Source organism: Bombina bombina, chromosome 7, assembly GCF_027579735.1.
Source record: "Bombina bombina isolate aBomBom1 chromosome 7, aBomBom1.pri, whole genome shotgun sequence".
NCBI classification, from domain to species: Eukaryota; Metazoa; Chordata; class Amphibia; order Anura; family Bombinatoridae; genus Bombina; species Bombina bombina.
In genome coordinates, this window is record NC_069505.1 from 560,411,577 (window position 1) to 560,436,865 (window position 25,289).

General features: G+C 38.8%; 1 protein-coding gene across 2 annotated transcripts in view; it reads left to right on the forward strand.

Moving 5' to 3' along the window:
- The window catches only part of LOC128667049 (H-2 class I histocompatibility antigen, Q9 alpha chain), a 614,967-nt gene that overhangs the window by 72,508 nt on the left and 517,170 nt on the right, over positions 1-25,289 (forward strand). The window contains exon 4 of one of the 2 annotated variants that reach the window (XM_053721928.1): positions 15,463-15,735. The exons of the other annotated variant lie outside the window; for it this stretch is intronic. Coding sequence (XP_053577903.1) covers positions 15,463-15,735 — 273 coding nt within the window. The remainder of the gene's footprint in view (positions 1-15,462; positions 15,736-25,289) is intronic. 2 annotated transcript variants of the gene reach the window in all.

A 25,289-nucleotide genomic window follows, 5' to 3' on the forward strand; every position in this document is an offset into this window, starting at 1 on the left:
CTCTCAGTCATATGGTTTATTATAGGATAGAAGGTCTGACCCTCCCTCACTGCTAGAATAAAATGCTGCAATTACAGCTCAGGATATCACTGCTGGGGCACAACACTGAATTCAGCAAGTATAGAGCGTCTAGAGGGCGGGACTCATACCTCTGTCATCTGATTGGTTAGAATCTGCTGTCACTCTGCTGCATGTCCCTCTCAGTCATATGGTTTATTATAGGATAGAAGGTCTGAGCCTCCCTCACTGCTAGAATAAAATGCTGCAATTACACCTCAGGATATCACTGCTGGGGCACAACACTGAATTCAGCAAGTATAGAGCGTCTAGAGGGCGGGACTCATAACTCTGTCATCTGATTGGTTAGAATCTGCTGTCACTCTGCTGCATGTCCCTCTCAGTCATATGGTTTATTATAGGATAGAAGGTCTGAGCCTCCCTCACTGCTAGAATAAAATGCTGCAATTACAGCTCAGGATATCACTGCTGGGGCACAACACTGAATTCAGCAAGTATAGAGCGTCTAGAGGGCGGGACTCATAACTCTGTCATCTGATTGGTTAGAATCTGCTGTCACTCTGCTGCATGTCCCTCTCAGCATTGAGTTTAGGGAGCTGTAGTCCTGTTTTGTTATAAAGATAAAGTTATTAGACCCAGAATAACTACATGTCCCAGAGATCCTCAGGAGAACCTGACAGGATGCTGAGGTGAACCAATCAGATGCCAAACAAAAATCACATGACACAGCTCTTGCCTCACAGGAAATGTTCAGCCTCAGCTCTACATGAGGTGTTTTATGTTACTGACAGTTAACCCCTTACCTACTGATCTGTACTAATAATGTGTTTATATGTTACTGACTCACAGTTAACCCCTTGTTGTGTGTGTAATTAGTAAGGGTTAATAAAACCAGCTAGGGGAGGCTGAGGTTAGAACACACACTGCTGGGGCCTTGGTGAGACATTGTTTTATCATCTCTTGGCCATTACCTGTAACTTATAGATAATAGAGACCAGCAGCACCTCTAATAAATTACTTCTGTTTATTTCACATCCAAAACTACAAAGACAAACAATGTTTTGTTCCTTACATGACATCAGCTTATCAGTAACCATGGTTACTAACATAGAAATCACTTATTGATAGCCCATATGGCCTGTAACTTCCTCTTTACAGAACATATTAGGTATATTATCTTCCTCATATATAATTAGGTGTATTAGTGCCATCTAGTGTTTAGAAATAAAATTACAACAAAGATATAACAGGAAACACTGAATTGACTCTCTTTGTGTTGGTGAATAAAAACTTGCACATCAGTTAAGGTTTTTACATAAATAAATGCACCTCATTACAATTAGTGCTCATCTAAGAGAATGTGACCAGTCTATTACCTTATTCACTGAAATCATAGTGAGCTCTCTTAATCTTAGTGAATAAATAATCACACTTTAGTTAAGGTTTTTACATAAATAAATGCACCTTATTACTAATTAACCTAATTAGTGCTCATCTAAGGAGAGTGGGGTGGTCTATTTCATTGTTCATAACCATTAAAATGACATAGTGAGCTCTCTAAAGATTAGTGAATACAGAGTTACACGTTAAGTGTTTTACATAAATAAATTGCACTCAGTGCTTATGTAAGGAAAGGGGAGCACGTGTTTGTTTTGTGATTTTTCATTTTAACTGTAACACATTGTGGCTGCACTAAGGTTGCACCTCGGTCAGGTTTTCCTAGACACTTATGAGTTACACAGACTGCAGGGAGAAACATGAATAGTGCTGGCCAGGATCACTGTTTGTGTGCTATCCAGGGGTGCAATTCTTGTTCCCCTCTGCACATCTTGCAGCTCGTGTAACTCATAAGTGTCCAGGAAAACACATGGCCGAGGTGACAACCCCTAGGCTGCACCTTTGTGAACTGATTACAAACCAGGGCTGAAAGATCTCTCTGTCTTTTATATTAGACTTGTGTTCACTGATTCTGTCCCGTATTCTACAGGTTGACTCCTCTATATAAATTATACCACATGGGCATTTAATAAGGTAGACCACAAAGTCAGTATTGCAGCTAAAAATAGAAATTTAAAAATTTGTACCTGTTTTTGGGCAATAGAAATGTGGATCTTTTAATCATATTGTTACCATGGCAACAACACAAACATGTATAACAGACACGTTTAGGTAAAGCTAATAATGTTTGTTGTCCTTTATCACCTGATCCAATGTAAGCTCTAATTAGATGATCCCGTAAATTACCTGCTTGCTTATAGGCTGGCATAGGTGGGCACTGAAACTCCTTAACGTCAGGGTTACAATCCCTTAATATATCCCCAATGTTTCCTAATTATCTTAACGCTTTGATGACTATTATCATTATATTTAGAGACAAAGACAGCTCAGTTGCCCGTTTATTTTTTTTGCCCTGTTTATATTATAGAACAGTGCTTCTTAATTCCATTCCTCAGGGCACACTAACAAGCCATATTTTCATGATATCAAAACTAGAGCAGATCAGTAACCATGGTTATTATCCTGCCCTGCCCCAAGGTAATCCTGCAAATCCAGCCTGTTAGTGTGCCCTGAGGACTGAAATTGAGAAACACTGTAAAACTCAGTATGATCTTGTTTTAAAGACAGTGGGAATCCCCTATTCCTACAAAGTGCCCCATTTCTTGCAATCCCTCTGCAGCCAATATTTATTCAGATTCTATTTAGATGAACTCATAGCATTTAACTATGTGATGGGTGAGCACAATTATATTGCAATAGGCTATTACAGTCTAGTTATTTTCTGATCTACATGTAATTTATCCCCTGTTTTCTTTTCCCCCCGGCTTTGTTTAAAAAATAACAAAACAAAATGAAAATACAATTCACTGGGAATTTTGAACAATACAATACAATAACAGAATAACAAAGTTACATAATAATAAGATAACATTTGCCCAGTTTTCACCTACATCTTATTCATGTCATGTAATAAACTGTTAGTAGCACAACACGCTACTGCATCATCTACGTATATTTATTTACGTCTTCTTGTTAATGCCAAAGGGCTTCACCTCTTACTGGGTAAGTATTTATCAGGGTTAGTCACAATATGGTGCTCTAGATAAGATTCCCATAGAGATTGGAAAGTAAGAAATGTGTCCATGGTCTGGTGTTTACAGTAATGAAATCTAATTTAATAAACTGAATTACTATTTACATCTTCACATACTCACCTCTGGGGTCTCTTTACACTTCCAGTTTTCAGCAATTAAATATCTGGCGCTATTTACCATAATATGAAAGAGTTTCTGTGCAGGGGTCGAGGGCAGTTTTGGATCTTTGTTAAGAAGTCAAATCAATGGGTCAAGAGGGCAGTTTATATGTAATATCAGCTCTGTTTCTATTATAAAACTTATCCAGAACTGGGAAATCTGTGGCACCGCCACCACTTGTGGCCTATACTGCTATTGACATGACCACACATCTATTACTCTTGAGAATAAACCATTTTGGGAGAGTAATACCATTGGTTTAATAATTTGAAGTTAATTTCCAGCATAACCGAAGATAGTGAAGATGAAGCTAGAGTGATAATTGCGCTAGCGGTAAACCCTTTGCCCGAGTCAGGTTGCGCTGATATTACAAGTTGGGAGTTAAAAGTTTTTGCTCTAGCGCAAACCCGATTAGCGAAAAGGGTTACCACTAGCGCAATTATCAAAAAAAGTTAAAAAAAAAAATAAAATAGAAAATAAAAAAATCTAATATTACAGAAAATAAAAAAGTAATTATCCAAAAAAATAAAATAATCCTATTCTAATACCCATTAAAAAAAGCCCAATTCTAAAAATAAACTACCAATAGCCCTTAAAAGGGCCTTTTGTAAGGCACTGCCCTAAAGTGATTATCTCTTTTAAGAGAAAAAAAAAACACCAGCCCCCAAAATAAAAAAACCTAACTAAAAAACTTTACCTTCAGCTCTTTTTCTGCCAAAATTAAAAAAAAAATCTAATTTATAAAAAATAACAAACACCCCCCCAAAAAAACAACACTAACCCCGTAAAAGTACTCACCGATGATGATGATGGCGACGCTCCATCTTCTTCATCCAAGCAGCGGTCCATCTTCATCCAGGCGGCTGTCCATCTTCTTCCAGGCGTCGGTGGTCCTCATCTTGCGAACTTCAACACGGTGGTCCTCTTCATATGGTCTCCAGCCACAAACTGAATAGTGAATGCAAGGTACCCCTTTTATATGGGGTACCCTTGCATTCCTATTGGCTGATTTAAACCTTCAAATTCAAATCAGCCAATGGAATGAAAGCTTTTCTAATAGCAACCTAGAGCCAACAAAGGAAAATTAGAGGAACACTGATGCATCCAGCGAGTTAAAAAGATCCCTAATAAAATATACATTATGATTTTGTGAGCCCCACAACAGTGGGATATCAGTGGGCTTAACTCACAATTATTGTGAAAAATGTCAGGGCATAATTAAGCTCATAGAAGTAAACAATTATTAACACAATTAAAGTTTACTTATCTGATATATGATTTCCTAATAAGGTCCAGAATATACGCAAGCAGGCGATATGCCTGACAAGCGTTTTGCCTCAGCTTTTTCAAAGGCGCGAGTGGCCCCATACTCCTTGTTTTTTTAAATTGATTTAACCAATCAATTTTACAACAGTATAAACACTCCCACCCCAACCAGGGTGCTCCTTATTAGGCCAGATTTTCACTCCTCATCTATCAAAAATACTACACAGTAAAAGCCTCTCTATTGCGTCACCAGTGACGATATTCAGGCTACTGCATTGATTAGTGCATAGAGTACTAAAACAGCACCTGTATTAGTGGTAGAGTAAAAAAGTTTATTTATTATGGCATTATAATATTTAGTAAGTGGTCTATTAAAAAAGGCACACAATATTAAACCTTTTTATTGCGTCACAATTGACGCTATTCAAGATACTATGTCGGTTGGTACATTGAGTGTTGGACGGCGCCTATATTCAAAACTGTTGTAAACAGAAACATCAAATACTTCATGATGTCCTCACTTACTTTAATGGTTTTCATATACTATATGTCAATCTTTTTGGTCCATACAGTGATCACTGATAATTTTTTGAATTAATATAGCAGTCCATGTTTCGGTACCGCATTCTTTGTGAATATTTCTCTTCAGTTTATTAGATTGACACAATATACTATTTGCTAAAAAATCTATTTGAGAAGTCACATTCTTACATCACTCGCTATGGACGCTATTCGAACTGCTGTGTTAATTGGTACATGACGTGTAGTTCTACATCCATGTTTTTAGCATAACATACTGGAATGTTAGAGATTGGTTCATGACGTCATTTCTCATTCATTCATGCATTATACTATAATTTTAAGATCAGCCCTCAGTGTTTTATAAGAATGAACTATAGACTATTTGTTCATTTAACCCACTAGGGTACAAGGAATTTAACCAGACAAGATCCACCTGCTTTCTGCTTGTAATAGTGATTTCTCAATATTACCACCCCATATACCCAGGTGAATTTATAACAAAATTAAACACGTCAGGTCTGGTTTACTCTTGTGTTAGTCTAGAAAATGTCTCGCCACTGACGTCAATTTCTTTCCTTTTTTAAGATCTTTCCTAATGTTACAGATGTGTTCACTCAATCTGATCCTCATTGACATACCCACATATCTCAAACCACAAGAGCATTGTAAGCAATAAATAATATTTTTGGATCGTCAATTTGTCAGGGTTTTTTCCCTGTTGTTTGCCATGTGCTGCTGGCAGCCATTTTACTCACCTTTCTTCCTGACTATGGTGGATTGTGGGGGATGCTGCTCATTTCCTACACTTCCTTTTATGGCCAGACTGGTGTGCATCATCCATGTGAGACAGGATGCAGTTTTAGAATTGTGATGTCATCACTTATTATTTATAGGGCCTCTGTTCAGTATGCTTTGCCTTTGCGTTGTCTCAGACCTGTTTGTGAGAGTTCCTGTGTATTACCTGGCTGCCTGACGTCCTTCCTGGTTCCTGATCCCTGGCTTGTTCCTGACTCTGCTGTTTTCCTTGTTCCTGATTCCGGCTCGTCTGACTATTCGCTTTGGCTCCTGACTCGGCTCGTCTGACTACCAGCTCTGGTTTTGACTCCTGGCTTGTTATTTGACTTGTGGACTTTTTATTATTTTTTGCTATGAATAAAGGTGTGATTATTTTTGCATTTCTCGTCTCAGTCTGATTCCTGGCACCCTGACACAATTATGGATTCCCTGTATTTGTTTGATAGCTTCTGGAAATATTTTGATTGTTTTGACATTATGCATATATTAATATGTGCATAAAGAACAGGATCCACACATATATCCAGCACTACAGAATTTGGCGGCGCTATACAAATAAATGATAATAATAATAAGTGCCCCTATCTGTACGTTTATTCATAGATGATACATGTACAAAATGACTATGTACCAGTTTATCCCTAAGTGTAGGGGCCCTTCTCCAGCTTGAATCTTTCCACCTAACGTTTCTGCAAAATTAGTGTCTGTATTTAACAAAAGTATATGCTCATTTTTCTCTTTGATTTTAGGAATGAGTAGATAGTCTCTTGGAGTCCTAGGTGCTCTACAATAAGCTTTCTTCACTAATTTTCTGGGATATCTTCTATCCCTAAAGCGTAACATCAGGTCCTTAGCTCTGGTTTTGAAATCATCAAGTTTAGAGCAATTCCTTCTCACTTTTAGGAACTCCCCAAAGGGGACTGATTGGTGGCTTGATGATGACTACTTTCAAACCTTAGTAAGGAATTGGTGGTTTCCTTTCTGTATAGGTCAGTAATAATCTTACGGTCTACACCTCGTCTGGGTCTAAAAATTCAATTTCTTTATGGTCCATTTTTCATAGTTAATTTTAGATTTAAATAATTGGTATTGAGTACTCTAATGAATTCCCCCAGTAAAGAAGTATCTCCCTTCCATAGGATAAACACATCATCAATATAGCGAAGCCGCATTAATACATGATTGGTTTATTTGTAGAGAGTGTCATTTAAATACTCACGTTCCCACCAGCCCAGATATATATTAGCATAGGTGGGGGCACAGGCAGTGCCCATGGCTGTTCCCCTGAGTTGCAAATAAAATGTATAATCGAAAACAAAATAGTTGTGAGTTAACCCCTTAAGGACCAGACCATTTTTCAATTTCTTACCATTAAGGACCAGGGCTATTTTTACATTTCTGCGGTGTTTGTGTTTAGCTGTAATTTTCCTCTTACTCATTTACTGTACCCACACATATTATATACCATTTTTCTCGCCATTAAATGGACTTTCTAAAGATACCATTATTTTCATCATATCTTATAATTTACTATAAAAAAATATAAAATATTATGACATTTTTTTTTAAAACACAATTTTTCTAACTTTGACCACCAAAATCTGTTACACATCTACAACCACCAAAAAATGCTAAATAGTTTCTAAATTTTGTCCTGAGTTTAGAAATACCCAATGTTTACATGTTCATTGCTTTTTTTTGCAAGTTATAGGGCAATAAGTACAAGTAGCACTTTGCTATTTCCAAACCATTTTTTTTTTCTCCAAAATAAGCGATAGTTACATTGTAACACTGATATCTGTCAGGAATCCCTGAATATCCCTTCAGATGTATATATTTTTTTTTTTTTAGTAGACAACCCAAAGTATTGATCTAAGCTTATTTTGGTTTATTTCATTCCACCATTTTACCAACAAATGCGATCAAATAAAAAAAATTGTTCACTTTTTCACTAACTTTTGGTTTCTCACTGAAATTATTTACAAACTGCTTGTGCAATTATGGCACAAATGGTTGTAAATGATTCTCTGAGATCCCCTTTGTTCAGAAATAGCAGACATATATGGCTTTGGCATTGATTTTTGGATATTAGAAGGCCGCTAATTGGCACTGTGCACCACACTTGTATTATGCCCAGCAGTGAAGGGGTTCATTAGGTAGCTTGTAGGGTTAATTTTAGCTTTAGTGTAGACATCAGCCTCCCACCTGACACATCCCACCCCCTGATTCTTCCCTGACCCCTCTCAAACAGCTCTCTTCCCTCCCCTTACAATTGTCACCGCCATCTTAAGTACTGGCAGAAAATCTGCCAGTATAAAAATAAACCTCCCTGATCCCCCCCAAACAGCTCTCTAAGCCTCCCCCCTCTACCTATTGGCCGCCATCTTAGGTACTGGCAGCTGTCTGCCAGTACCCAGTTTGCTTCCAAAGTTGCCCTTTTTTTGTAAAAAAAAATATAATCCCTTATTTTCTGTAGTGTAGCTCCCCCCCCCCCCCTCAAAACCCTACCCCCTCCCAGATCCCTTTCCGAAATTGTTTTCCCTCTCCCTTTCCCCCTTTCGGCTGCAGTATTAATTTGATTACCGTGCTGGCGAATGAGCGCTCCCGAGCCCCACCCACTGCCTCCGTGCACACTCACGGACATGATCCAGAACACACACCGGCGATGGGCCGCGCACCGGCCACCCTGCTATTGCTCCCACCAACGATCGTACCACCACTGTCCGATGCAGAGAGTTCCACTGTGCCGCCCCAATGGGGCATAGAATATAACATAGCCTCTGTTAATATTCATGTTGATATAGTTATATCATTATATCTATCATTATTATTATAATTATATAGTTTTCTGTGCCATTTTCTCAAAGCTACTCTATGTATTATTCTGTGCTGCCATCTAGTGACCCTTTTTGGTAATGCTCTTATTTTCTGGGGTACCTTCCCTCAGACCTATTATGCATTTCCCTTTTTTGTATTGCTCTGCCCCTCTTGTTCGGCTGGGTTTTTTCCTGTGTCATGGCTGCAGCTAACAGGCCACATGTAACCTGCATGTAACAAGGACACATGTTAATCTACATTGCACGCTACGAACAGTATCAACTTTTGACCGCTTAAATACTGTAACCATTCATCTGTTGTACCTATTGTCTGCTGTAACCCGATATTCAGAATAAAGCAACTTTGTGGATGGACGAGGTATTGGTGAGTTCAGCTATCTGACAAGGAATGTCCGCAGTGATTGTAAATTCTTATACAGGCCAGGCATAGAGGTCTCAGCAAGGCATAGATCACTATCACAACTATCGGAGTCCGAATAGCCACAGAGTGGCCCTCTCTGCAACGGTAACCATGCAAATCTCTTGACAATGCTCAATATATGCTGCAAATTTCTCCTCAAAGTGTCCAAAATTTTTATAGCCCACACATGCAGTGCCCTGCGCTTCCTCTCAAACTCCACCTGGAGTTAGTTTGCAAGACATCGCTTCTCTAATGTCATCGGCGGTATCTGATGCATTGTCTGCTTTTCCCATGCTGCAGGGAAAGCGCTTGAGGAAATGTATTTAATCAGTGAATAACGTTGCTGATACAGTAGTAGCTATTCCGAATGTTTCTTCAGTGAAGCCTGAAGAGGAAGTTACTTCGGTAGTATATAAGGGGGAAATCTCAGATTCAGTCTGTGTAATACCTTTATCTGATACTGAAGTTGTTTCTTTCAGGTTTAAGCTTGAACACCTCCGGTTGTTACTTAAGGAGGTTTTTGCTACCCTGGACGACTCCGACATTACCGGCATAGTCAATCCTAATAAGTACAGTAAACTATACAAAGATTTTGACGTGCCCTCCATGGTAGATGTAATTCCTCTACCAGATAGGACTACAGAGATCCAAGGTACGGTTCTGATTGCAAAGGAATGGGAGAAACTGGGTATCCACTTTTCTCTATTTCTTAAAAAAAAGATGTTGCTTATAGCAGACTCTATCAAGGAGTCTTGGCAATGGTACCCAGGGAATGTATGTACATCAGGGTTTATAACAACCGGCAGTTTGTATTGCTACTGTCACCAGTGCGGCAGTGTACTGGTTTGATGCGTTGTCTGATTCTATCCGGACAGACACTTCTCTTGAGGAAATCCAGGATAGGATAAAGGCACTTAAGTTAGCCAACTCCTTTATTACAGATGCTTCCCTTCAGATTATTAAGTTGGGAGCTAAGATTTCAGGTTTTGCCATATTGGCCCGCAGAGTTTTATGGTTAAAATATTAATCTGTGGATGTCTCATCAAAGTTTAAACTTTTGGCAATTCCTTACAAGGGGAAGACCTTGTTTGGACCTAGTTTGATGGAGGTAAGAGACATTCCCTCCCTCAGGATAAGAGAAATAAACAAAAACAAAAAGGACGTCAGAGTATTTCGAAATATCAAAGGAAATCCTTCTACTTTTTCTTCCAAGCAGGAGCAGTCTAAGCCTTCCTGGAGACCCAGTCAGTCTTGGAATGGGGAAAGCAATCCAAAAAGCCTGCTGGTGAATCAAAGACAGCATGAAGGGCCTGCCCAGGGATACAAACTAGAGTTTAAAACTTTTTTCTCCCAGGGGCAGGTTTCTGCTTTTAAGATTATCTGCAGAAAAAGAGAGGCGTTCTTACACTATGTATGGAACCTCTCCGACCTGGGAGTGATAGTTCCTGTTCTATTGCAGGAACTAAGTCTGGGACTCTATTCCAATCTGTTCATGGTTCCCAAGAAGGAGGGAACCTTTAGACTCTTGAGATCTAAAATTGGTCTGAACAAGTTTCTCAGAGCGCCGTCCTTCAAGATGGAATCTATTTGTTCCATTCTTCCTTTGATCCAAGAGGGTCAGTTTATGACCACAGTGGATTTAAAGGACGCTTACTTGCATGTTCCCATCTACAAGGACCATCTCAAGTTCTAAAGTGTGTGTTTCTAAACAAACACTTCCAGTTCATGGTTCTTTTATTTGGCCTTGCCACAGCTCCCAGAATTTTCTCAAGGGTTCTAGGATCCCTGCTGGTGGTGCTCCAATTGTAGGGCATTGCAGTGGCACCTTATCTGGACGAATTTCTGGTTCAGGCGCCTTCCTTTCAATAAGCAAGATCACTCACGGAAATGGGGTTATCTTTCCTGCATTCTCATGCATAGAAGGAATATTTGGAATAGTTTTTTTTTTTGGAGAACTATATTTCTTTCCTCATCAATGAAGTCTGACAGTAGTCAGGAAATCAAAGATTTTCGATTCTTGCCTAGCACTTCAGTCCTCTCTTCGGCCATCAGATGTGCATGGAGGTAATTGGGCTGATGGTAGCTGCATTGGACATCATCCCGTTCGCCCGGTTCCACCTCAGAACTCGGCAGTTAAAGCATACTCAGGTAGTGGAAGAGAGTATGCGGATTTGTCTCTGCAGTTACAGCTGGAGCAGGACACAAGGAATTTTCTACTTTGGTGGTTGTCTCAGGATCTTCTCTCCCAGGGCTCCTGGTTTAACAGTTCTTCCTGGATGATTGTGACAACAGAGACCAACCTTTTGGACTGGGGAGCAATAGACTCAGTTGGAGTCTGTTCTACTCAGAAACAATCTGTAATTGAGAGCAATCTTCAATCCCCTTCTGGCCTGGCCTCAGTTAGCTTCGGCCTGGTTCATCAGATTCCAGTCGGGCAATATAACCTCAATGGCTTACATCAACGTCAGGGAGGAACTCTGAGTTCTTTGGCCATGACAGAGGTAGCCAAGATCATTCATTGGGTTGAGACCCACAATTGCTGTCTGTTGGCGATCCACATTCCAGAAGTGGACATCTGGGAGGCGGACTTCTTCAGCAGGTAGACCTTTCACCCGGCCTGATTCTCAAAGGGGGTCAGTTGGAATTTGATCTCATGGCTTCTTGTCAGAATGCCAAGCTTCCGAGTTTCGGGTCGAGATCAAGGAACCCTCAGGTTGTACTAATTGACACTCTGGTGGTACTTTGGATTTTCAGTCTTGCATACCTATTTCCTCCGTTTGCTTCTCTTCCACGAGTTATGGCTCGAATTAAGCAGGAGAGGGCATCGGTGGTCCTCTTTACACCGGCGTGGCCTCGCAGGAATTAGTATACAGTCCTGGTGGACATGTCACCTCTTCTACCTTGGAGACTTCCGTTGAGGAAGGACCTTCTATTTCAAGGACCCTTCTTTCATCCAAGTCTAGTTTTTCTGAAGCTGACTACTTGTAGATGAACGCTTTATTTTATCCAAGCGTGGATTTTCGGAATCAGTCATTGAGACCATGATTCAGGCTCGTAATCCTGTGACTAGGAATGTTTACCATAAGATAAAATGCTGGTGTGAATCCAAATGCTACTCTTCGAGTAGAGTTCGGATTCCTAGACCTATGTCCCTTCTCCAAGAAGGTTTGGAGAAGGAATTATCGGCAAGTTACCCTAAAGGGGTCAAATAGCTGCCTCGTCTATTGTGTTACTTAAACGTCTGGTCAATTCCAAGACGTACAATCATTTGGTCAGGCCATGGTCAGGATCAGGCCTGTGTTCAACTCAGTTACTTCTCCTTGTAGTCTTAGTTTAGTTCTTAAGGTCCTTCAAGGGGCTCAGTTTGAGCCGTTGCATTCCTTAGATTTCAAGTTGATTTCCTCTGCTCGTGGAGTCAGAGCTCTCGGCATTTCAGTATGAGCCTCCTTACCCTATTTTTCATCGGATAAGGTGGGTTTTTACGTACTAAATTAGTGTTTCTCCCTAAAGTAGTTTCGGAATGGAACTTTAATTAAGAGATTGTGGTTGTTTCCTGGTGTCCTAATCCTTCTTTGCAGGATGTGGTACATGTATTAGGATTCTTTGTACAGACAACTAAGGATTTTCGTCAGTTTTCTGTTCAACGTTAAAGACAGTAGGCTACGGCTACTTCTTTACCTTGTGGGCATTAACAATGAAGCCTTTTATGGAACACATTTGCAAGTTTGCAACCTGGTCCTCTATTCTTTCTTTTTCAAACTTCTATAAATTTGACTCTTTTGCATCGGCTGAGGTCTTTTTGGGAGAAAGGTGGGGTTTTTTTTTGTTTTTTTTTCAAGCAGTGGTGCCTTCCATTTAGGTTTCCTGTCTTTGCCCTCCCTTATCATCTGTGTACTCTAGCTTGGGTATTGATTCCCAACAGTAATTATGATGATCCGTGGACTCATCGTGTCAGAAGAAAGAAAACAACATTTATGCTTACCTGATAAATGTATATATTTCTTGACACGCTGAGTCCACGGCCTGCCCTGTTATTTAGACAGGTTGTTAGTATGTTATAAACTTCAGACACCTCTGCACCTTGTTTTTCCTTTCTCTCCTTTACTTCGGTCGAATGACTGGGGTGGGAGGGAAGGGAGGAGATATTTAACAGCTCTGCTGTGGTGCTCTTTGCCGCCTCCTGCTGGGCAGGAGTGATATTCCCAACAGTAATTATGATGATCCGTGGACTCATCGTGTCAAGAAATAAATACATTTATCAGGTAAGCATAAATTTTGTTTTTACAGGTAAGTTTGTATTTATTTTAACTAGGTAGACTAGTTAGTAAATAGTAGTTAACTATTTACTAACTACCTAGTTAAAATAAATACAAAGTTACCTGTAAAATAAAACCTAACCTGTCTTACACTAACACCTAACATTACACTACAATTAAATAAATTATATTAATTAAATACAATTATCTAAATTACAAAAAATAATAAATTCTAAATTACAAAAAAAAATAAACACTAAATTACACAAAATAAAAAGAAATTATCAAATATTTAACATTGCCCAAAGACCCTAATCAAAAATAAAACCCGCTCAATAAACCCTTAAAAAAACCTAACACTAACCCCCGAAGATCCACTTACAGTTTTTGAAGACCGGACATCCATCCTCATCCAGGCGGCAGAAGTCTTCATCCAAGCCGGCAGAAGTCTTCATCCAAGCGGGCAGAAGTCCTCATCGAAGCCGGCAGAAGTCTTCATCCAAGTGGGCAAAAGTCTTCATCCAGACAGCATCTTCTATCTTCATCCATCCGGCGCGGAGCGGGTCCATCTTCAAGACATCCGGCGCTGAGCATCCTCTTCTTCCGATGGTCAATGTAGAATGAAGTTTCTTTTAAGGGCAATGCCCATACAAATTCCCTTTTCAGGGCAATGGGGAGCTTAGTTTTTTTTTAGATAGTTATTTTATTTTTTGGGGGTTGGTTGTGGGGGTGGTGGGTTTTACTGTTGGGGGGTGTTTGTATTTTTTTTACAGGTAAAAGAGCTGATATCTTTGGGGCAATGCCCCACAAAAGGCCCTTTTAAGGGCCATTGGTAGTTTATTGTAGGCTAGGGTTTTTTTTTATTTTGGCGGGGCTTTTTTATTTTTATAGGGCTATTAGATTAGGTGTAATTCTTTTTTATTTTTGATAATCTGTTTCTTATTTTTTGTAATTTAGTGTTTGTTTTTTTTATGTAATTTAGTTATTTTTATTTTTAGTAATTTTAGTGTTTAGTTTTTTTTGTAATGTTAGGTTTTAGTGTAAGGCAGGTTAGGTTTTATTTCACAGGTAAGTTTGTATTTATTTTAACTAGGTAGTTATTAAATAGTTAATAACTATTTACTAACTAGTCTACCTAGTTAAAATAAATATAAACTTACCTGTGAAATAAAAATAAAACCTAAGCTAGCTACAATATAACTATTAGTTATCTTGTAGCTAGCTTAGGTTTTATTTTACAGGTAAGTTTGTATTTAGTTTTAAATAGTTATTATTATTTAGTTAATAATTGTAACTTTAGTTTAGCTCTATTTTAATTATTTTAAAGTTAGGGGTTGTTAGGGTTACGTTAGGGTTAGTGTTAGGTTTAGGGAGGAATGGATTTATTTAGTGGTAGTGATGTGGGAGGCCAGAGGTTTAGGGGTTAATAACTTTAGTATAGTGGCGGCAACATCAGGAGTGGCAGATTAGGGGTTAATAGTTTTATGTAGGTTGCAATGATGTTGGGGGTGGCAGATTAGGGGTTAATAACTGTATGTAGATGGCGGCGATATTGGGGGCGGTAGATTAGGGGTTAATAACTGTATGTAGGTGGCGGCGATGTCGGGGGCAGCAGATTAGGGGTGTTTAGACTCGGGGTTTATGTTAGGGTGTTAAGTTTATAAATTAGTTTTAATTTTTCCTATAGACATCAATGGGGCCGTGTTACGAAGCTTTTCATTCCGCAATCGCAGGTGTTAGGCTTTTTTTTTGCCTGCTCTCCCCATTGATGTCTATGGGGAAATCGTGCACGAGCACGTCAAAGCAGCGCTTGATTTCGGTGCGGTATGGAGCTCAACGCAACCATTTCCCACACAAAAGCCTGCTTTTTTTTAAACCTGTAATACCAGCGCTATAGGGAGGTGAAATAACGCCGCTTTTGTGGAGGTCACTAAAATCCCTATAGCGCTCAAAACTCGCAATCTAGCTGAATGTGTTTTGTCCTTATTAGTTCTCTCACATAAGTAATTATGTGTTTTGTCTTTATTAGTTCTCTCACATAATATAAGTAATAATGGGTTTTATCTTTATTAGTTCTCTCACATAATATCAGTAATAATGTGTTTTGTCTTTATTAGTTATCTCACAAGTGAAGGTTTCTGGTCACCAATCAGATGCTGTGACAAAGCTTCACTGCCGGGTGTACGGGTTTTACCCTAAAGCTGTGTATGTCAAGTGGGTGAAGAACGGAGAAATCGATTTAATGTCAGAGGAGGCAGCACAGGTCCTCCCCAACCCTGATGGGACCTATCAGCTCAGGGTCACTGTGGAGGTGATACCTAAGGTCGGGGACAGTTTCTCCTGTCATGTGGATCACAGCAGCCTGAAGGAGCCACTTACTGTGCTTTGGGGTGAGTGTTACCAATAACGGGAGCAATGAGAAGCTTAGAAGCATCAGTGAGGGGTAAATTAGATTCCTCAACCAATCACTGCACTTGATCTAATAGAGTCTGATTGTCACTTGCTGCTTATTTCTATTACTTGTAACTACTGTGAGATACTAGACTCTGACATGTAATTTACAGGAACTATATAAGTAAAATAACTGAACTAAATTATTACTGGTTATGTGAGAGCAGCACCCAGAACTTCTACTGCAAGTATAAAATAATTACGTGTATGTTACATGTGACTGTCACTAACACCCGTCCATATTGTCACACAGAGATATAGGTACATCACTAGGTGGTCACTGAACAACAAGATAACAAAATATTGTTGTATAAAACATACATTGAACATTCTTGTCCCCATCTGACCACTCCCAGCTTTTTTTCTTCTTAAACGGGGAGAGTCCACAGTTGCATTCATTACTTTTGGGAAATACAGAACCTGACCACCAGGAGGAGGCAAAGACACCCAAGCCAAAGGCTTAAATACCTCCCCCACTTCCCTCATCCCCCAGTCATTCCTTGCCTTTCATAACAGGAGGTTGGCAGAGAAGTGTCAGAAGATTATGGAGTAGTCTCTTATGGAGGGTAGTACTCTTCAAGATGGGACTGGAGTTTTAAGTAGTCCTGTCAGCCTCTCAGTAAATGCATGGATGAAAGTTAGAGTCCAGAGATGCAGGGAGAGTCTTTCTGCGAAACCATCCCGACTCATATTAATAGCTCCATAAGCAATCAGCGTTGACGAGTTTCACTGCCTGCTTTCTTCACTCAAGTCCATGTCAGAAGCAATGCTACTACCTGTCAAACTTGAAGGACTGTGTTACTGTTCCACGGCATAGATTCTGGTAAGATTGTTTAATTTTCCTTTTCAATGTGGGAATACATGTGATGATAGAAGACAGGGTCTCAGTGGGACTCCTTTATCTTTATGGAATCAAGGGTTAATATCTCCTGAGGGGGGTTATTGAACAGTGGAGGACTTTAATCATGTTTGTTATGTGATTCTGTCTGCTTATGTGTAGTGACGTTTGGGCTCGTGGCTATTATGGAACATACAGGCTGTCAGTATATGGCCGAGTTATAATACAATTTATTTATTATTATTCTTTAAAATAAAACCCCAATTAAAAAGTATATACTAAACAATTAAAATTAATATAAATTCCTAAATTCTTTAGATTAGTTAAAATGTATAAACACATTGAATTATATTTATAGGAACCAGATTATGAATCAAACTATACACGCTTATGCTATTACAATATTCTATACAAATATCATAAAAATATACTTTTACAATTTACCTTATTCACAATGAACACATTAAAATACCACAATAAAATACCAGAATCTTGTGTTATTAACCAATAACTCTAGTTCAATGTCCAATATGGATTACCAATTTACTATGCTTAATTTATAACTACTAGGGATTTAATCACAATAACCAGTTTATGTACAGTTCTGAAAGAGTTCACTATAATGACTGACTTATAAATCTGGAGTGTAAAACCCTGTCTAGTAAATAAATTATTTAGCAATAATGACTAGTTAAACTACACATGACTATGAACATGAGCTTAAAATACAAATTGTGCCCTTTTAAAATTAATAACTGTAATCTAACTATAGCCTTTGATTTAAAATATTAAATATACTTAACAGTTTCTTATACTTTACACAAATAACCAAATTAATGTTTCAATTTTTTTCCAATAAGTCCAATTTCACATCATAAATTAAGAGGTAATGAAAGTTAGGCCCAGATTTGCATGTCAGACTGGATTCCAAGGCAACAGTTTGTCAGTCAAAAACTCTGCAGCAGAGACCCTTTTTTTTCTCTTGCCTGAGGTTATATCACGCGATATAACCCCACCCCTTTTTATTCTAATCCTCGGTGAAATTGGGATGATAGGCCCTTTGGAAGCTTGTCCCTGGTTGGTTATTTGGGAGAGGCCTCCCTGATTGGCTACGGGGAAATTTAATTTTCAACAGCCAAATGCCTTTTGGCTGTAATATTGGATTTAGGCCATTGGGGGCAGCAAAGACAAACAGTTTCATTTTTAACATGGCTACAGTAAACTATATAATTTAATTGTATATTTAATATGCTCACTATTTCTTGTATTAATAAGTCATATGTTTAATATACATAGACCATATTGTGCCATTTTTTTCTGATTATTTTCATATGAACTGATCAGTATTATTTCTAGCATCATACTAGTATTATCTTAAAATGCATTTAAAGTTGCATTTGATTATTTTCTTATATTCATACAAACACAGCATATTTCACATTCAGTACACCTCTTTCTGAGTGCACAAAAACATATGACACAATTTATGGGACAACCACACGTATACTTGTCAGATGCCTGAAAAATAAAAAGAATAGGTTGTTAATTCTTAAAATAAATTGGACATTTTAAATTGACTGCATAGCTACTTGTTCAATACAGCAGACATTTATTCAATATAGTATCAGTTTCAGATCAAAATATATATATACGTGTGTGTGTTTTTAATATGATCTGTGTATTTTAAATTATTATGCAGATTTAGGCACAGCATTTCCATATGTCTGTAGGTAAACATGAGTTCAGCTGCCTTATGTGTATTTAGTTGGCTCAGGGGTAATTAACAGGTCTGTGCTAATTACTATATTCCTGGCTTTAGTGATGCATATCTTCCACCAAAGGTTTTTTTTACAGACATTTAGGCTCTCTCTGTATTGAGCAGTGAGGGGGGCGTCTGTAAATCTATTATCCATTTTGGGCAGGAAACTCCATATATGGACATACACATCTGAGGGTTCCAAAATGCTAATATTTACTTTGAAGTGGCCCACTGGCCTTATCTTATTCAAAGGTCTGAACCTTTTGTTCTTTCCTGTGTAACCAAGAAGAAGTGGGGGTTGGTCTGCCATGGCTACAGCCCACACAATTCATGTCAAATTAGATTTTAGCTAAAAATTGAACTATTAGATTCCATAATACATCTGTAGTTTATTTAAGGTTACTTCACAGGTACCCTAACATAGTTCCCCCTTCCAATTTTAAATAGATGTAGGTCACATGTATTTGAATTGGCTTAAAGTCAGTGGTGCTTGGTGAGTGCATTGACAGTATGCATCATAGACAATTTTCTATGAAGAGGGTCTGTTATTTTTGAGCCCTTATGCTCATTAGCTAGGCATCTTTAAACTGCAATATGTCTAATGTATTTGGGGATATGATATTTAATTCTCCCTCTATGACTTGTAGTTGGGATCTAGGATGGCATGCTCGGAACTGATTAATATGGACCCATTTATCCATAAAAGTATCGTTTTTAGGAATCCTAATTTTATAGGCGACGAGATATTTTGTCAGTAATGACAAAAGGACCCTTCCATGATGGAATAAATTTCTTCTCATTAACCTGATCTCTTCCAAAGTTATAAAGATAAACTTTATCATTTAATTTTCCTTTTTAGACGCTTTGAGATCATAATAGGTTTTAGTGCCAGTTGCGGATTTTTCTATGTTCCTTTGAGCAAATGCAAAGGCATATTGCAGGTGCTTCCTTAGGTTCTCCACATATTGATGCATATTGGCAGCATTTATCAAGTTCTGGTCTGATGTGCAGTACAGTAGATGTTGAGGTAGAACCATTCTTCTACCAGTCATCAATTCAAAAGGGGACATCTTAGTATCACTACTTGGAGTTGCTCTTAATGCCATTAGGGCTAGAGGTAATTTTACATCCCAGTCTTTACCCGTTTCATTTACAAACTTTTTGAGGATTTTCACAATGGATTGGTTGTAACGCTCTACACCACCACTCGAGGCAGCTCTATAAGCAATATGGAGCTTTCTTTTGACTCCTAGTATTTTCCACATTTTGGTTATCACTACACTAGTGAAGTGGGTCCCTCGATCAGATTCGATTCGCTGGGGTAAACCAAATCTGGAAAACACATGGTTGATGAGCAATGCTGCGCATGTTTCAGCAGTATTGTTAGGTGCACTGATGCACTCTACCCATTTAGTGAACAGGCATGTCACTGTTAACATGTATTTGTTACCTCTTGATGACCTAGTTACTGGACCAATAAAATCAATTTGTATATCTGACCATGGCATTACCATCCCCCTTTTCTGCAATGGTGCTCTATGCGTTGGTGCAGTGGGTTAGAACTGTGGACAGATTAAACAACCTTGACAATATGTTTGAACATCTTTCAACATGTGCGGCCAAAAGGCGTAATCACGCAATATTTCATACTTTAATTGGGCGCCACGATGGCCAGATGTGGGGGCATCATGGGCATGTTGAAGCATTAGACCTCTGAACCTTGTAGGTACCACCCATTGTTGGATGCCAGTTTTGGAGGTTCTAATTAACAAACCATCCTGTAACTTGAATTGTGATCTGGATTTCATTAAGATTCTAAGATCTTCCTTGCCAATACAATCATCTTTTGAGATGGGGTTGCTTTCAGGATCTTCTATGTGTTAATAGAAGATGCCTACAATGGGGTCTTCTTTTTGACTATTGATCAGGTCCTCACTAGGAGAATCCTGACTCCATTGTACCAAGTTAGGCTCACTCTGTTGTTTAGCCTGGTTTCTGGTAATGGCTTCTACCTGAATTGCACCCATTAAGTGGTCGATATTAAGGAGTTCTCCAGTTATTGCTCCTTGTTTGGCTAATGAATCAGCAAGATCATTGCCTTGCTTATCAGGACTTGAAACCCTGGAATGACCCTTGGTCTTTTTTCCAGTGTATGGTTAAACCATTGGATACCATGCCATTTCTTTTCCAAGTTGGCAGGTATTCAACAAAACTGTCACGCACGTAATTTGAGTCGGTAATGATCACAAATTCATGAATACCATGTTCAATAGCCATTTCAATGGTTTTTAGAACAGCAGTGAGTTCTGCAACTTGACTGGATCTTGGTCCAATGTTGAAACCTATAGAAATATTTGGGAATCCATTTGCCCAAGTTATACCAATGCTGGCAACTAATCTGTGCTCATTATCAATAGTGGCATGGTAAGAACAACCATCAACATATACCATCACCAGCAATCAGCGCACCCAGTAAAGCTGAGAGAAACAAACGATGTTGAGCTGTGAAATACCTGTTTATTTAGTAGAAAAAACAAATGCTCAATATAATTGGTAAATATCCATGTAATGCCAAAACAGGTAAGAAAGGCATAAATAGCAAGTGACAGGCAAAATTAGGCAGGAAAAAATAGGTCAGACGCGTTTCCTATGTCAAAAGCATGTTACTCCTCAGTCACTGAGGAGTAACATGCTTTTGACATAGGAAACGCGTCTGACCTATTTTTTCCTGCCTAATTTTGCCTGTCACTTGCTATTTATGCCTTTCTTACCAGTTTTGGCATTACATGGATATTTACCAATTATATTGAGCATTTGTTTTTTCTACTAAATAAACAGGTATTTCACAGCTCAACATCGTTTGTTTCTCTCAGCTTTACTGGGTGCGCTGATTGCTGGTGTTGTTCTATTGTTTGAGCGTTGATGGAAGCGCTCTTTTCTCCGCACCAGGACAGCTGAGTATTCTGAGAACATATTACCACTACGTCAAGGGGGTGTGTCTGACTACGTGAAGCGCACTGATCGTCAGGGACTTTACACACAGCTAATGTTTGAGTGTTTGAGCGCTTCCCGGTTGCTGCATACATCAACATATACCCAAGGTAATGTTTGACAATGGTCCTCATTGTATATCTTATATGGGGAAAGCAATTGTTCCTCCAGGAAATCATCTTCTAATAACTCTTCCCCATGATCCTTAGCAGTACAGTCATGGAGCTCAGCAAGTCCATGTGCGACTGGATTATTTTTATTCTGCTTGTAGCGAATTTCTAAAGGCCAGCCTTGTAAGGAAAGAATCCAAGCTGTTATGCGGCTATAAGACAAATTCCCATCTCTTATTCTCTCACTTCGCAGATATAGCAAAGGCTGGTGGGCCGTTTCTACAATAATTTTCTCGCCCTATATATTTCTGCGGAAATTTTGTAGAGCCCATACAGTAGATAAGAGGGCTTCATTCGCAATCGCTAAATTTTATTTCTACTGGGGATAGAGTTTTGCTCGCATAAGCAATGACTTTGCTTAGATTATCATGCTTTTCATATAAAACAGTACTCATGCTTATATCTGTGTAGCCCGTCTATAAGAAGAAAGATTTACCCCCTTCAGGGTACACTAAGCAAGGTGCTTGAGTGAGTTTTCTCTTCAGCTCTCTGATGGCTGTCTCTTAAGCCTCACTCCAGTGCCATTTCACATACTTTTTTTGAAGAAGTAGCAGTGGTTTAGCTAATTCTGCATAATTATCAATAAATTTGCGAGAATAATTTGTCAAAACCAGGAATGATCTCAATTCTTTTAAGTTACTTGAGTTTTTGGAATTTATTATAGTTTCCACCTTTTTCTTCTGAGGATTTAACCCTTCAGAAGTAACTTCATGTCCTAAGAAGTTTACCCGAGAGCGGCACCATTGAGCTTTTTGTAGGGATAATTTGACACCTGCCCTTTTAAGTTGGCTGAGGACATGTTTGAGTTCTGTGATGTGTTTCTCAAAGTCTGTGCTTTTGATTAAAACATCATCAACATAAGATAAGGTCCCCCTTTCCAGTGCATCAGGCATAGACTTATGCATGAATACAGCAAATTAATGTCCTGAATTTATGTATCCAAACGGGAGCCTTTGGAATGCATACTGGACCTTTTGGAACAAGAATGCACACTTATACTGGTCCTCCTCATGTACCTTGATGGTCCAATATCCCTGTGCACAATTAATGGCAGTGAATATTTTAGATCCCTGCATCTGTGCTAGGAAATGGTCAATATATGGCACAGGCCAGCCAGACATGTACACTCGTTTGTTTAGCTGTCTTAAGTCAGCACACAAACGCCATTGTCTATTGGGCTTAAGAACACCTAGAATAGGATTGTTGTAAGAGCTATGCACCTGTCTGATAATACCTCTTTCTTCCGGGTTCCTTATGATTTCTGCAAGAGAATCATATGAGGTGAAAGGAAGTCTGTATTGTTTAACAAAGACAGGTGGTGCATTGGGATCTGTTTGGATTCTTGCAATGTGCAAGTCTGTAGTCCCACAGTCATAAGAATATCTAGCAAATATATCCTTGTACTCCATCAGGAGTTCTCATAGCTGTCGGCGTTCATTATCACTGGAACAGCCATTAGCTAAGGAGATTTTCTCCGACTATTTGCTGAAATCCTGGAAAGATTTCAGGCTGTCTTATCTCATAGGCTTCTTCCAACCTAGAGGTGAGATCCCCTTGATTATAATTGACATTGCCCCCATGATTCTGGGTATTGGGGTATTCTTGCTGTTTGATCGGCTGATCAAATACTAGAGAGGCTTCTTCAATTTTACAGATGCCTTCCTAGGAGCTGAAGGGATAAATAGACTGAATTGTAAACAATCCCTCTGGCATAGATGCAAAGGATTGTTCTATTAATTGTTCTTCAGTTAAGTATCCTTCAGGTATTAGCCCAATTACATTATTCTGGAATCCAAAAGTGTAATAACTTGATTCCAGCGCATATCCTATGGTAGTTCCCTTGGATAAGGTGATATCATGTGGGTTCATGTTATGCACAATAACATGTATTGGAATTGTTCCAATATTTATCATAGGAGTATGGGTCATTGTTATACCCAGATTTTTTTATTCTATGGGAGAGGCAAATCCGTGTTTCAGAAGTTTTTTTTTAATTTCTGACCTCATTTTACCTGTAAGGGTACGAGGAGTTTGTCAGCCCCATCAGGGATTACAACATGGTTAGACACCTGCATATTCACAGCATATGGCATTTGCTGGTTTGATTTCAGGGCGGCATTTTCATCCTGAAATATTTCAGGGCCCCCCTTTAACCTGCTCCAGATGCAATAGTTAATCAAATCTATTTGTATGGTATATCTATGTAAGAGATCAATGCCAATGTATATTTGATTATGGGGAGTATTTTAAACTAAAAACAGGTACTTTGCTGATTTATTACCTATTGCGATATATAATAAACATTTAGCTGTGACATTATAGCTTTCAGATCTGTCATCCAGGTTATGGACACAGTGGTCTTGGGGAGAAAGATATTTAATCACCTTAGGTTCAGCGATCTGCACTAATAAACCTTCGCTTATGTAGCTAGCTTCCTGTTTTAAGCTTAATTTGGAATACTTGGTTTTCCCAAGGTCATGCACTTGTATAGGGATAAATAGATCCTATTTAACTCTCTCAATTCCTGCGAGGTATTGAGTGTGGCTTCCCCCTTTAGGGATTTTATGATCCCTCTTGTTTGAGAGATATGGTTAATACATCGCTGTCTAAGGAAATATTTGCTATCTTTCCAGGCGAAATTTAAAAAACATTACCATCAGAGCCACTTAAAGGAGTCTGATCATCTATTTGTAGGATAGTGATTTCAGGTATAGAGTCATTCCTGAAATGAATCTCCACAGCATCTGGCTTCCCTTCCACCACGTGACAGTTATGTCTGGTGTGAGATATACCGGATCGCTCATAATTAATAGGCCTTTTTATTTGTGACCAAATTACATTTTTTATGCAATCAATTATGGTGCTTAATCGCTTCAGGAGATCACTACCAATTATCAAACGTTCAGTTGGCAGATCCACTATGACAGGGTTTCTTATTACCCTATTCCCCAGTCTTAGTTTTAACCATGCCATACCGTAGCCTTTGAGTGAGTCTCCCCCAACTCCTATTAGTGAACCATCAAATTCTTTTATTTTAGGTTTGTCGGGTGTTAGTCCATTTAGCTGTATGTAGTACCTGTGGGAAAAAATAGTTGTCTGAGAACAAGCTACGCCCACATCTAGACATGCTTTCTCTCCCGACATTGACCCCCTAAATTCAGGTTTGACTTATTTAGATTGCGATCTCTGATGCACTCTTGGGGCTTCCTAGAGGATACTTTACGTAGCCCTACCCCTTGGGAGACTTTCTCCCCTTGGGAGAATTTCTGCAGTTCATTTCTGCTGTTTTCCTTAACGGAGTTAGAATTATCTGCATTATCCTCATTGCTAATGGGGCTTTCATTATGATGATACGGCCTTTTTAAACCATTTAGCTTTCTTTGGCTTTGGGCAAGCTGCTTATGCAAATCTTCAATCTGAGCTACTAAACTCTGGTTATATTTTTGTAAGGTGGCCATGTTTTGAGCAAATTCATCAATTTTATTCTTGACTATATTTAAATTCTCTTTGCATCTGCGTGAGTAGCGAAGATTATCTTCTAGTCCCTGTGTTTGCAATTCCTTTTCTATAAAGAGGAGGGACATTTTGACAATAATGCATATAACAAGGGTCCAAGATTTCAGTATATACTCATCTCGCTTGTTAGAATTTTTGCATTTATTAATTTTGGATAATTCTTGGAACAATTCACTTTTTTCATTCCACTTTCCATCATCAATAGCAATATTTTTAGCC